The sequence below is a fragment of the Lethenteron reissneri genome, chromosome 30, assembly GCF_015708825.2.
Source record: "Lethenteron reissneri isolate LAM-NWPU_2019-01 chromosome 30, ASM1570882v1, whole genome shotgun sequence".
NCBI lineage: Eukaryota > Metazoa > Chordata > Hyperoartia > Petromyzontiformes > Petromyzontidae > Lethenteron > Lethenteron reissneri.
In genome coordinates, this window is record NC_083808.1 from 1,200,137 (window position 1) to 1,215,219 (window position 15,083).

Below are 15,083 nucleotides of genomic sequence, written 5' to 3' on the forward strand. Positions count from 1 at the left end.
AGCATCCAAAGTAGTCACAGCAGCAGTGACAGCGACGGCAACACTATCAGCAGTAGCGCCATCGGCGGCAGCATTGGCAGCAGTACCAACAGTAGCAAGAGCAGCATCATCAGCATTAGAAGCAGTGCCATCAGCAGCACCAAGAACCACCAACTCGTCCGTGCTCCAATGGTTCAGCTACTCAACAGGTTCTAGCTACCGGCAGCGCCGGGTCAGCTTCCACGGGTACCGGCGACCCCCGGCGCTCACCAGCGGCACGTGTGGTACCACGCGAAGAAGCGGCTTTGTCGCACCATGCCGCGGCCGTTCCCGTTGTCAGCCGATGGCCGGCGTCGGCGTAACCCGAGACGGCACCCGAACGCTAACCCGACGGACCGAGCGGCGGAAGCCAGTGGGCCCGTCCTTTCAGCCGCCCACTTGCCACGCTCGCTCTGACGTTTCCCCGAGGGAATGACTCGGCGCTGCCACCACCCGTATGCTCCGGGGACTCCACCTACGGGTGGTGCCGACCCTGGCACGGTGGAATCTGGGACGGGAGCGTTACATTCGCACGACCCGGCGGCCTACCGAGCACACAGCACTGCGGTCGACGCGAGAGAAAGTCTCCGAATGTGTGCGGAGTTCACCGGGCGCACCACACGCAAGCCTAACCGGAGGATGTCTGGGTCATGATTTAGTAATTACTGTTGATAATTACGATGGCGGTTAGGATTGCGTTGGTACAATTCCTGAAGGTGTCGCTAATAATTATGGTGATGACAATCCCTGCTCCTTATGATGATACACATGGGTGAAGATGATATCGCTGTAGGTTGACGATTATGATACAAGTAAATGATTTACAGCATTTTACGGCCCGTTCTCAATCCACTACTGGATTAAGGCTTCCCCATGTCGTATTGACCAGGAAAGTTGTTTTGATCATACTTCACCATACTGGATCGTGTGGTGAAGTATAGTGGCTGCAAATCAAACTCAGGTTGCTGGGTGAATGCCGCTGTGCGCCAAACACTGCGCTACCACTCCTCCCTCTCATACAACTAAATTGTATTTTAGAACGCGATGACGATGATAACAAAAGCCAATCGCACGTGCACACACACGCACAAGCCACTGCACACTGCCACCAAGTTACCAAAATCTCAACACACTGCAAAGCGGGTGCAGTAATTGGGGGGTGGGCAGCCGTCATCCCAGCCGCTAGCGCCTGGCCTAGCGGCCTCGTGCCGTTATACTGACCTGGCCCCTCCGTACCCATCGCACGGCTCCCACTGGAAGTCCCAATCAATCGCTTCAGCCGCTGCCGGTGCCGCTCCGTCCACGTGGCATAGAGATAGCTCCATTGCCGATTCCAGGGATAGTTCCATAGCATGTTCCAGCGTCGATTCCAGCGCCGGTTCCAGTGTCGGTTCCAGCGTCGGTTCCAACCCCGGTGATGGAGACAGAGACGGTGACAGAGACGCGGCGCTGGACAGAGCGGGCACCATCGCAGCAGTGCTCAAGTCCTCGTTCCGTCGTTCCCAGAGCTTCTCCCCAGCGTCGTGGGCGTCGAAGCGGCGTGACAGACACCCCCAGTCTTCAAGGTTCACCTCGTCGGGCTCCTCGTCAGGCTCCAGGTGCCGCATTGACGCAAACAACATCTCAGGAGGGTCCAACCAGAAGTCGTCGGCTGGCTCCGATCGGCTGCATTCCGGCGGTTTCGTCTCGGGCCGGTGAGTCACCGCGCGTGCCGGGGCCGACCATGTAACGGGCCCAGTCTTGTGCAACTCGGGGGCGGCACTCGGCTCCGGGGCCGCTGCGGGATCTGGGTCCGGGTCGGCATCTGGGCGGGTGTTGGTTTCAGGGCCCGAGCCGGGTTCTAGGTCCGAGACGGATTTTCGGTCCGAGTCGGAGTTTGAGTCCCTGTCTGTATGCGGGACCGCGCTTGTCACCGCGCCCGTCGCCACGCTCGGTTCCGGCTCCACGGGACCGGCTCCCGCGGCACACGGCTCGGCGGAGGCCAGCGGCGGGGGCGTGCGCGGAGGCTCCTTGTCCGTCGGGAGCCGCTCGTTGGGAGGCCCCGGGGGCGAAGGGGATTCAAAGTCAAGCGTGACTGGAACGGCGGCGGGCGCCCCCCTCTTGCCCCCCGCCAGACGGCTCAACAGCGCGCTGAGCGGCGGGCATCCGTCCAGCAGCCAGGAGAGCGGCATTGCCGCGAGACGGGATGCGTTTGGCTCCCTATGCCTCGCCGCGCCTACTCACAAATCTGCCCGGCTCCGAGCGTCGCTCGCCGGCACGCATCTACAAACAACAACAACCACAATGACGACGGCGGTGGCGGCGGCAACAACAACAACAACCAACGCCGACCTTTAAAGTGCCAACGCACTGCGCGAGCCCCGTGACCTTCCGCCTCGTAGGAAAGTTTTCAAAAACAACCGCACAACGTGCGGCACTCCCCCGGGGAAGCCAATCCTTAAACCGAACCGTGCCGAGCAGGTTATTTAAGTCTGACAAACTAAACACGCTGCGCTGCGATGCAACGCGAGCGGAGAATTAACGTTGGCTGGCGTACGCTCCTGTCCCAAGGCAGCACACCCAAAACCGCAGGGCGGCCGTGGCGACCGTATCATTGGCCGTGGCACCGGCTGCGTGCGCGAGCAGGGAGCCGGGGCCGCCCGTGCCTTCGAGCTGCCGGCCCAGGGTGGGATCCGCGGCGCAAGCTCCGACACGCACGTCCACATTCCGCCTCGCAGTGCCCTACGAGGCCACTTCCTCCTCTCAACGATGGCAGGCACCGGCCAAAATTTCTCTCCTCTTGTTCAGCAAAGTCTCGGCGCTCCGTGCCACGCCGTGACAATCGCGTGCCGAGGCAGCGCAGCTTTCTCAGCCAAATCAGCAGCTTTGGTCAGCCGTGACAAATCGCCCAACTCGGTCGCACAAAGCGCAACTAATCAATTGCCGTTTCCCCCACGGAATGGTTCACTACCCTAGTTTATGATGGGCAACGGCACAGTTTATAGGGTACAACCACACATCTCATTACACGTAGACTAAGACCCCAGATAACATTCTCCACTCAACTTTGAACCCGATGACAAATTCTCTCTCAACACGGCCCAAAGTGACCTTTTTGTCCAAGTTGAACAGGTCCGCCAAGGCTCGTCTTTCGGGTTTACAAACTCCGCCGCCGATCCCCCGCGAGAGGGCCCCCGATGAACAAAAGCGCTCTCTCTCCGGTTACGACAACGTTTACGACGTACCTTGCGGCGCGCACACTTCACGCAGGGAACTTCTCAGCCGGCCGCCACCCCGGCACACTCTACACACAGTTCGTCGTCGCTCGGAGAGTGGGGGATCCCAGCCCACGCTCTTACCCTACCCCCCACCCAACCACCCAGCCAGTTCCCACCCACCCCAGCCAGCACCCAATGAGGTGGCGGCCCAACCCCTGGGTCTCCTGGTCATCCCACCCCTCCCGCCACTCAGCCCATACACTCACCCATTCACTCACCTACTTATTCTCACTACCGCCCCACCTCACCGGACCGGTCGCCCACTCATCCACTCGGCATCTCATCCGCTCGTTCGCCTACTTACTTTCTCACCCAACCATCGCAAACCCACAACCCACTGCGTGGATGCGAGGTGCGCAGTGTTTTGGAGTTGACGAGAGAAACGGATTTTTTTTAATCTGAAAAGCAGATCCTCAAGATCACTGCTCAAAGTCTACTTCAAAATTACAATGTTGACAATCGTACTTTTGATTTTACATTTCGCTCAGTCAAGTCAAAGTGACTTCCTGCTCAAATGAGCATTGAGCCAGTGTTCATTTCCTGTTTACAGACCCGAGCCAGTTGTTGAATTTCCACATTCCTATGGTGAGGGTAAGTCTATTCATATGACGAGCACTGTTGCCTTCCCCACAAGGTGGTGATAATATAATTGTATCGTCGACCCTCGAGGCACGATGGGCTGAGTCAACCTGGACCCCTTTACTAACGAGATATTCCATCTCAAGGCTTTTGCCATGGAGAATATTGAGCGAAATGTACCAACCAGCATTAGAACCCAAAAACATTTCGACTGTGAGCCAGCCGCTCGCTCTACCGTGGAGCCATCTGGTCAGGCGACCTGCTACTTTATTTAGATTAAATGGCACGTTTTTGTTTCACAGTATACCTTAGTTAATATGAGTTGGCAATCTGAAGCTCTTAGCATTTTGCTGGTGTGCGCTCTACTGATGACATCGAGGCGTGGACCCATATTAGCATGGCGAACATCAGGACAGTTCGTACCAATAGGACGTGGTGGCACAAATTGACTGTCGATCTCCAAATCTCCAAATCTAGACCTCACACCGACCGATGAACTCTTCTACTCGATCTGAACTCCAGATAAGAGTCAAACAAACCATGACCTCCGCAGTGCTCCTGTCCATCGACTCCTCACGACGCCACGATGCTCTCCAATCCGTTTGGCTCTGCCGATTTCTCCGCTCGCTCAATTAATCCCCTAGAAGACATCACCCGCTAATGATGCGGGAGAAAGGGCGATCGTACTGTCGACCAAAGACAAAGATCCCCTAGAGAGACTATTAACAGACTGTTGCAGCAAGCGCTGTCAGCGAGCAGCATGTATGAAGGTGGACACGGTGCATGAGGGGGTGGGTGGCCAGCACCACGCCCGGCCACCTTTGTCTCCCTCGTAGCGATGTTTACATACTGCACCAGGTACACATTTCCAGCTGAGCAGATCTAGAGGAGGCCAAGGCCCAGTTCGATCATTATCACTTGGTGTTAGCCGTGAGTGGGAATACAACTCAGATCTCAGGGTGCGAAGCACAGCGCGCTAATCGCTACGCGACCGCTCCCCACGACCAGCAGTGGTCTTACAAACACACACAAGAGAGCCAAGGTAAACCGCTCATTCAACGCGTGTGCATTTCGATTCATAAAAGAATCTCAACTGCTGAGTAATTCTTTCACCTTTGCGGCCGAGGTGTTTTACCCTAAGGACATGAACTAGAGGCCGTCATAAACAATAACTGCTGGATATGACTGTGTGTGGCTGAGTCTATGCTAGTGGGGGGCAGTAGTGTAGCGGTTAGCGCTACGCTGCGCCACTAACCCGGTGACTCGAGTTCGATTCCCGCTCACGGCCAAAACCAGTGACGATTATCTGAACGGGTCCTGGTCCTCCCCTAGGTCGATTCAGCCTCAAATGAGTAGCTGGTGCAGTGTAAACATTGCCACTAGGGAGACAAAGGCGGCCGGGCGTGGTGTTGGCCACCCACCCCTCGTGTGCCGTGCCAGCCTTCAAAGGTGCTCGCTTACAGCACTTGCCCCAACAGTCTGTTAAGGCTATACTGGGGGATCTTAGTCTTTGTGTATGCTAGTGACTTTGTATGTGTGTGAGCGGCTGAGTGTGAGAGTGGTTGAGTGTGTGGGTGGCTGAGCATTTAACAGGCATTTGTTCAATCCACTGCTGAATGAAGGCCTCCCCATACATGTTTTTTGACCGTACTTCGAAACGGCAGCTAGTGTGGTAGACCCAGTTCAGATATCACTCGCTACTAATGTTAGCCGTGACCAGGAAATGAACTCTGGTCACTGAGTTCATAGTCGTGTGTGTGAACCACCACGCCACTTCTCCACCCCAGCATTAGCATCAGTAATTTGCACAACCTGCAAATGCCTGATTGCGAAATGTGCAAAATGTGCAATTCAATGCACCTATCGCAAGCTTAAGAATTAATTTTAATCGTGCGACGACACAACATCTTTACGAACCAAATAACCACCACTGATCCAGAACAGACAGCCAGGCCAAGATCAAGTCTGTTCTCCTATAATGCGGTAGTTGCATGATAATAAATAATGTATAATATAGGGTAAAGCACAGTCCGCAATGACACGTAAAATGCGTACGCAGGACGAACAAAGACTGAGGCGCGTGGGGAGCATCAGGAAGCATCCAGCAGCATCCCACTGCCGTGTGTCATGATGCTACGCCGAGGCAGCCGTACGACCGCTTATCCCTACTCACGCGACGCAGTTCCGTTCACTCAATCGCGTTATAACCAATTCGCGTCCGCGTTATGAAAAGTGTGTTCCCTAATACATTGATCGCGTTATATCCAATTCGCGTTATGAAAACTATGCGTAATAGGAGAACAGACTGTACCCACCCTTTAAACAACACCGAACGCACGGGCACGGTCACTTGACTCGCCGGCACGGCGAGAGAGGGGCCAGCCAGAGGTGGTCACTCTCTGCCCAACCCCGAGACCCCAGCAGGACACACACAACCGTTCGGTGGCCCCAACGCTCATCACCTTGCAGTCCTCTGGCCTCCCAAGGGTGCACGACACCTGCCGCGTGTTTGCCAAAGACAGGCGCCACAACGACCGCGAACCGACGCCGCCCCTCCAGTGGGGGCATGAAGATTCAAGTAACGACGGGAAGGTCGTGACTGCATGTCGCTGGAGAGAAACCTGGGGCAATGCCGAACGTCCCTAACGAGCACCAAATCGCCGGCCCAACGGCAGAATATCCCGGTCTCAACTTACCCAGCATCAGAACATTGCCAACAGATGCGGCCATCTCCTATACTGAAGGAAAATTAAGAATAGCCCACGGTGCCACTGTGGTCACCGACCTCAAACCATGAAGCACACAGCAGCTCCGCTGCCAAATTCCATAATTCGCCGGCAGAGTTACAGATATTCACCAGGAGGCTGCTCCTCTCCTGAAGCCATCCACTGGCTCACTCCCCAATCTCCACGTGATAATATACACGTTGCTGGTCAACTCTTCGTCACAAAAAAGAAGACCGCAAACAATGATTGCGTGCCCCCTCCAAACCTCCACCACAATGCCCCACCCCACACCCCAATGGCCCGTTGTCTAAATAAAAAGCACACGCGCTCGCGGAGAGCCCAATGGAAAGTGAAGCCGCCTGTCACGCGTCCACGTGGGCCGCGGCTTGTGACCGAGCACGTCGGTGGCGACAGGTGGCCCAGCTGCTCCGACGGCACCAAATCAACAAGCGGCGACGGACGCTGGCACCGCCAAGGATTCACCGCCGAAGCACGGCCTCGGGTAGAAGAGATGCGTCACGTTCCACTACCGGACAACCACACCACCACACAACACACACCGGCCTCAAAATAGCTGGGACGGCGTGCTGTCATGCTGCTCACGGTACCAAGAGAGGGCTTGCTGCCAAGCCTGCCACGGCGCACGCTTTCTCGTGACGCTACAAGTGCCTTCCACGAGCTCGTGTCCGAGACGTTGCTCGATTCAAATGCAGTTTAATGTCAATCAATGACAGGTTTACGACTTAACAAAAGAAAAGACGTTGTCACATTCGTCATAAACACTGCTGCATTGACCCTCAAGGAAAGTGAGCGGGCTCGAGCAGAAGGCCTCGCCAGATGGGATGGTGGCCGATGGATGAGACCGGTGACGGAATGACAGCCTCGGGAGCACACCCAACAGAGAGGACGATCGCCGAGAAGACCGAGTGATGAGATCTTCCCATGTGCGGCAGCTAGATCATTTGTGCTATCGTGGGGCCATGTGGGATGACAGCGGCGTGGAGAGGCCTTCACCCGGCAGTGGACTGAAAATGGCTGAGGATTATAAACGGATATCATCAGCCAATGTTAACGGCAATGGGTTGTTTTGGAGAAAGCCATTGTCTGAAATGTTCTGTTATACATTTTGTCTTGTCATAATTTATATTACAATAATTCTAAGGTACAGCCCTTTGTCAATCCACCGCTAGATTCAGGTCTCCCCATGCAGTCAGTCACGGGGATTGGTTGACCATAGTTCACCATGCGAGTCAGTGTTGGGTTGGCCGAAGGTGGGTGTCACGGGACCGGCTCAGATGTCGCCCGGTACTTTTGTTGGCCATAGCCGCGAATTGAACTCGGCTCACCGAGTTCGTAACGAAGTGCACCAACCACACGCACCGGCGCTTGTGTCACGAGTCAGTGCGAATGGCGAACGCAGTGACTGTGAAATTAATGCTGAGACAACACTGCCAACAGGCCCTTGCTTGCTTATAGTATTGACAATAGTCAGAGCAATTGCTTTGGCTTGTATCACTTCCACCAAACAGCAAAGATATACGTAAGCAAACCGCATTGTAAAAAGTGTGAGCACTTCAGCCAAATGTATCCAATCTTGATAAATCAACATTATGGCATGAAACGTCGTTTCTGGATGATGAATCGGGCAGCACTGCCAGGGTGTTATGTACACACTGTGCACGGGTGACTCAAAATAAACCCATAAGCTCTGACTGAACGCGACCGCTAGGGACACAATGCAGGAGAGCACGCAGCACTGACACCACCACCAAGACAAAGATCCCCCGTATAGCCTTAACAGACTGTTGAGGCAAGTGCTGTTCGCGAGCACCGATGAAGGCCGGCACGACACACAAGGGGGTGGGTTGCCAGCACCATGCCCAGCTGCCTTTGTCTCCCAAGTGATGATGTTTAAATACTGCACAGGTACTCATTTGAAGCCGAGTCGACCTCGGAGTGGCCCAGGACCGGTTCAAATAATAGTCACTGGTGTTGGCCGTGATAGAGAATTGAACTCCGGTCATCTGGTTCATAGTGTAGTGGGCTAATCACTGCAGCACCGCTACCCACTGACACTACCACCACCACGAGCGTTATCCCCCAAACGGCACTGCTTCGATCCTGCTATTACTGCACCAGCTCACTGGAGCAATGGCGCTGGATAAATCGTCACTATCAACAGCAGCAGTGGAAACCATTATAAATCCACTCCCCTAACCGTAACCATCTCTCAGGATCATGCGATGCAATGCATATCACTGCTCCGTCTCCTCGGTGGACGTGTTCCCGGTCACGCTCCTTCCCTCTCGACCACCGGCCTTCCCGGATTAATAAAGGGATGCAATCGTGTCTTGAAGAAAAATTTAAATACGTCACCTTGGCGTTTTCCCCCATTGTCGGTGACGAAGACATCAACAAGCTGTTGCCAACGGTTGTGTGATCAGGAATGTGGACAAACGCATGAAATGAGGAGCAACAAGTCACAACATCACAAAAACCTTGCGGTGCCTGGTCATTCTGGAAACGGTGGCTGGGATTCAGATCTGGATCTCTGTACGTTGAGCGCCGTCGCCGCCTCCGCCCGCACGACAGCAGCGATACCATCGACCGTACCGCGGCAAGACAACCGACGGTCTGCGAGCCGTGGGTCATAATTTGGACATACAGTACATCCACGTTTCCAAACCTGTCCGGCTGGCAACGAAGAAGGAAGAAAACCGGGCTGCCGTGGGGCCATTGCTGGGCGTAAGCGCTGACCTTTACCTGAGCAGCAATAACGACCCGGGAACACCTACGCCCTTGGCTAGAGGTACCAGTACTAAGCATACTGCTGCTTTACCTCTGTACATGACCCACAACACTGCACGCGCATAAATATAATTGCCAAACCGACCAATGGAGAGATGTTGACTACCTCGCCTGGTATACAGGAGGCCGTCGGTTCGATCCCAACCCTGACGCCTGTATATTTGGAGTTTGCATGTTCTCCCCGTGGTCGCGTGGATTTTTCTTCGAGTCCTCCGGTTTTTTCCTCCACATTTAGAAACATGCGTGTCGAGTATTTGGCTGCAAAAAATTTCCACGTGATAAGCCACTTCATTGAGATATCATTTGTGGCCAGGTCGCTTCTGAAAAAGAGCTACAGTAAAATCTGATTATTTCGGTATCTGATCATTGGTAATTGAGCATAATTCGGTGCGCTCTCGGCATATAAACAGTATCAGTACTCTTTGGTTCTTTCGGTAAAGTCACGTAGGTAGAAATCTAATCAAATAAATCACGACGTTTCGATCGCAACACAAGCAATCTTCATCAGGTGGAACAACCACAGCAAGAAAATGCTGAAGTAGGCGAGAGAGCTGCCGTGGCAAGAGGTTATATAGGTAAGAGAGGGGGGAGGCAAGGGGGGAGGGAGAGAGGGGGGGTATGGGGGAGGGGAAGTGGGAAGCTGAGTGTGGGACACGGGGGAAAAACAAAAAATGTACCGGTACTAGTAAACGGCAGGTACGATGGAAACAACCACAACCAGTTAAGGCATTACCTGGTTAATAACAGTATCAGTCATTCGCCACGATCAAAATTGCCATACCGAATGGTCTAATTTCGGCATACACGTGGAGCAACGCCGTGCACCATGACCAAAACAATGACTCAGTCTGGTGGCGGCGCGCGTGGTGAGCGTTAGTGCAGACCTGTTGCTTTGTTTGTGCACTCTGTGCAAACCAATCCTCAGAGATATGTCGTCTACACCTACATCAAGAAGTAACAGAAAGGAACTGAAGAATAAATTCCTTAGTCTGCGAGACAAATCCAAAGTTTTGGATAGAACTGATGCAGGTATGTCAATGCGCATCGTGTAGGAAGAGTTTGCAAAACAAATTTTAAAAAATATATGTATTGGTGTAGGAGGCACTGGGGAGTAACATTGTACATAATTCGGAGTACTGGATAATTTGGCAAGGCCAGAGCCCCATGTGTCAAATTAACAAGCGTTTACTGTGTATATAGCTCAGTTGGCCTTACCTAGCTTTCATTCTCTCCGTCTCATTTGGACAGTTTTGTTCACTTGACTTGCCTACGCTTAACATCAATGTATAATTTGCAAAAACATATTAATAAAACATAATTGATGCATGTGTCTTGAGCAAGAGAACAGGTTTGAAATCGATCAATCGAAGCAGTCACATGTCGAGTGTGCATTAGCAAAATTATATATATGCAGGAAATAGTTCACCACCCTTGAACGTCTTTCACACTGTACACAGCCAACCATGGTAATCGGACGTGCGAAATTGTCAGGATGTGTGGTCACGATGCGATACAGAAATCAATTTGATTTCATTGTTGTCGAACTTCACTGACAATTATCTACAGTGACATCAACTAAGATGGATCAGAAACATCTTCATCCTTACACATGTTACACGTATCTAGTCACGTGTGTAAGAATGTGATTTGATGTATCGTCAGCATGAGAATTAAATGTGTCACATGTCTAGTAACATTACTACCTATGCGTGAGGTTGAATTATGACATGTACACAACTGATGATGGACATTGCCCGTCCTCTGCGAGTGCACACATAGTGTGTGTGTGTGTTCATGTGTCGGTCATGTGTGAAGAGATGAAGACATTTCTGTGTGGGACTCCCACAGAGCAATGCTGCACAAGACTACTTTCGTCTCAGTTTTCTCTTATCCACACTCGGGTGTTTGCCCTTTACCACGAGCCCTCCATTGCAGTCAAACTAAATGTTTTGATTCGAAGTACTGGAATTTAGCTAAAGTTGGTTAAAAGTTCAATTTAACATGTGTTTTGTGCAGTCATTGATCACCGTGTTGAGACAATCGAGTAGCTGCCCTGAAGAACCCAGTTAGTTTGTTCAAACCCAGGTCTTAGTGGTGGTGGCTCAGTGTCTCCGATCCTCTGAGCCACCTGGCAACCTTGGTAAGAGAGTCAGTGCTGTGGAAGCAAGCATGGGTGAAATGCGGTGGCCTGACCTGTCATCGTTCCTGCCACTGTCAGAGTTGGCGACCCTGGGAAGACAGCAAAGAATCAGTCAGACCAATTCCACGTGCTTACTTAACTAGGAATTATCTCAGTCAGATTCATGAAACTGGCAAAGGTAAATACAGAATATATTATAGAATCCAATAAAATACATAAGCGGTCAAACCGACTGGCAAGCAAGAACGTTCAAACCGCATGGCGCATACCGAAAGAAGTTCAACATACATACGTACAACCAGCAACCATTGCCAACCACAAGAAATTACAAAATTATCCATAGCTCCACCAGCACCAACATAACTATAACCACCACCAGCACAACCACCAAAACCACAACTACCAGCATCACCCCAGTAACCAGAACCACCACCAACAAATCCACCACTAGAACAACCACGATAACCACTAGCAGTACGGCACAACCAGCACCACCAAAACCCTTATAACCAGCATAGCTACCAGCCTCACCGCCAGCACCGCAACTACCACACACTCACGAAGAACCAAATAAAATTAATCTGTTTCCTTAAACCAAGGAGCCAGCACATAAATTATATAATTCACCAAAAAACCTTTAATACCATGCAGTAGGAAAAACAACCATGCATTTGGCGAGACTTATGTGAATCTCCATCTAATCATATCAAACATTGTTTCACGATCGGAACCACCAACAACAAAGCAACCACCACCACCAAAACAGCACAACCAGTAGAACCACCACAACCACCAAAAGATCCCCCGTGTAGCCTTAACAGAATGTTGGGGTAAGTGATGTTAGCGAGCGCCTATGAAAGCCGGAACAGTACGCGAGGGGTAGGTGGTCTGCACCACGCCCGGCCGCCTTCGTCTCACCAGTGGCGATGTCTACTACACACCGCTGCCCCAGGTACTCATGTGAAGCTGAGTCGACCTAGGGAAGGCCCAGCACCGGGTAAGATACTCCTCACCGGTGGTGGCCGCGAGCGGGAATCGAACTCGGATAGCCGGGTTCGTAGCGCAGCGAGCTAACCGCTACACTACCGCTCCCCACGACCACCACCAACACCACAACCACCAGTACCACCAGGACCACCACCACCAGCAGGACCACCACCACCAACACCACCACGACAACCAACACGACCACGACCACCACCACCAGGACCAACCGCCGCCTCTTGCCAGCAGCCGCCGCCAGGGGCAGCAGCGGCCTCCCCCTCCCCCCCATCACTCCCGCGGCCTTCCCGCGCCTCCCGCCGCGGGCGCGTCTCGTGCGGCGGAGGCGCTCAGGCAAGAGCGGCGCCATCGCCCCCGTGCGCGACCGACCGCCGCCTGCGTCGCCTCCTCCTCCTCCTCCTCGTCTCACCTCCTCGTCGTCGTCGTCGTGGCCACCTTCGCCTTCTTGGGCTTGGCGCGCTTTTTCCTCGCCTGGATGGCCAACACTGCAACGGCGCAGACATCGGCGTCAGTCAGTCCGCCTCATTGCGACACGAGCCGCTGCCGTGAACTGGCGAGGCCCAGTCCCACGCTTCACGACGCCGGACACTTTATCGACCCCGGAGCGATGATTGTGCCCGGTCAACTCCCCCCTCTCGCGTGGGGAACGCGACCCCCTCGGCGTGACCACGACGACACTCTTGGTCGCCCATTGTCTATCCACTGCTGGACGAAGGCCTCTTTCCCACGCCGCCGTCGCTAGCACCATCCAACTCGCTCCTCCTGGCACACCGATCCATCTCCACGGCGCCCCTCCTGTCTACGCCGCTTTTCTCCCCTGGCCGCCACTCCGTCGCCAAGTTGTTTATTGTTTGCACGTCGCGGTCTAATTGCACGGCAGACGCAAAGGCGCGCACGCACGTCGAGATAGTTGCCATCTCCCCTTGCGGCTACCCTCGGATCCGTAGCCCCTAAATCCCTGGAACCTCCGAGCTCCCAGGGCCCTCTGACCCCGCTACGTCCCCAGGCTCCCGCCGGCCGCGTGGGTCGCCTCGGTCTCCCTCCCTCCCCGCCCGCCCGCCCGGCGCACGCGGCCTCACCTTTCCTGGAGCTCATGGCGATGATCCTCGCGTCTCTCTCGGGGCTGCTCCCCGACCAGGGCCGGGCGGATTAACCCCCTCGCTCCTCGCTCTCGAGGGGTGCGCTGCCGCTCAAGGCCCCCTGACGCCGGGCCCCTGGGGCTGGACGTGGCCGGGGTTTGAATGCGACGAGGCGGGTGACGACCACGACGACGACGCGAGACGCCGTTTCCGCCGCTTGTCGCACGTGGATCCGGCTGGGGGGTGGGGGCGGTTGGGTGGGTGGGGGTTCTGGGGGGGGGGCGGTTGGGTGGGTGGGGGTTCGGGGGGGGGGGCGGTTGGGTGGGTGGGGGTTCTGGGGGGGGGGCGGTTGGGTGGGTGGGGGTTCTGGGGGGGGGCGGTTGGGTGGGTGGGGGTTCTGGGGGGGGGGCGGTTGGGTGGGTGGGGGTTCTGGGGGGGGGCGGTTGGGTGGGTGGGGGTTCGGGGGGTGGGGCGGTTGGGTGGGTGGGGGTTCTGGGGGGGGGGCGGTTGGGTGGGTGGGGGTTCTGGGGGGGGGCGGTTGGGTGGGTGGGGGTTCTGGGGGGGGGGGCGGTTGGGTGGGTGGGGGTTCTGGGGGGGGGCGGTTGGGTGGTGGGGGTTCTGGGGGGGGGGGGCGGTTGGGTGGGTGGGGGTTCTGGGGGGGGGGCGGTTGGGTGGGTGGGGGTTCTGGGGGGGGGCGGTTGGGTGGGTGGGGGTTCGGGGGGGGGGCGGTTGGGTGGGTGGGGGTTCTGGGGGGGGCGGTTGGGTGGGTGGGGGTTCTGGGGGGGGGGGGCGGTTGGGTGGGTGGGGGTTCGGGGGGGGGCGGTTGGGTGGGTGGGGGTTCGGGGGGGGGGGCGGTTGGGGGGGGGGCTGGGGGTTAGTGGACCCCCGATACCGAGCGCGGCCACGTGGGGGAGACTCCGACCTCGTGGTCGGGGGAGGCCTCAATGGGCCTCGAGACTCAGCGAGGGCTCCTCACGAGAATGTGGTTATATTATAATTGTTGGGCAATTACAATTAAACAATTGTTTTGGGAGTTTGGCTTCGTGTGAGACTAAACCAGGGAACCTGGAGGATAGCGCGGTTGGCTACGTACGATGCGAAAGAAGTTCAACACACACGTGCATACACTTGAGAGGCGTAACACACGTAAAGCCCACAACAGATGGATTCAATAATCCACGAGTGTTGCCATCGCCTGCCCATGCTTACAGGGGAAGTCTTCGTGATCGTTTTTGCACACAGTGTTGGTGTACGGTGCTTTTTCTGCAATGTTTTGCTATCTTTCTTGGATCTTCTGTTTGCACTTAGTCACATAGTCTTTAAGATGTTTTCTTGTTCATGTTTTTCAAGTTCATTTATTAGGTATAGCCCTGTGAGCCATTCGGCTCTTGAATCGGGTGCAACCGCAACAAACAAAAAACAAAAACATTAACAAAAAACATCTTAAAGTGAATAGGTGATTGAGTGCAAACAG

The 15,083-nt window shown here is 54.7% G+C and overlaps 1 protein-coding gene across 3 annotated transcripts in view; it reads right to left on the minus strand.

Annotated features, from left to right (window-relative positions):
* Positions 1-13,846, minus strand: part of SRPK2 (SRSF protein kinase 2) — a 28,893-nt gene extending 15,047 nt beyond the window's left edge. For 2 of the 3 annotated variants that reach the window (XM_061562705.1, XM_061562704.1), the window contains exons 1-2: positions 3,243-3,368; positions 1,240-2,280 (exon numbers count right to left, since the gene is read on the minus strand). In XM_061562705.1, coding sequence (XP_061418689.1) covers positions 1,240-2,189 — 950 coding nt within the window. In that variant the 5' untranslated portion in view covers positions 2,190-2,280; positions 3,243-3,368. Of the gene's footprint in view, positions 1-1,239; positions 2,281-3,242; positions 3,369-11,581; positions 11,618-12,939; positions 13,016-13,609 lie in introns of those variants that run through there. The other variant, XM_061562706.1, reaches the window with a different exon arrangement.
* Between the last annotated feature and the right edge of the window lie 1,237 nt (positions 13,847-15,083).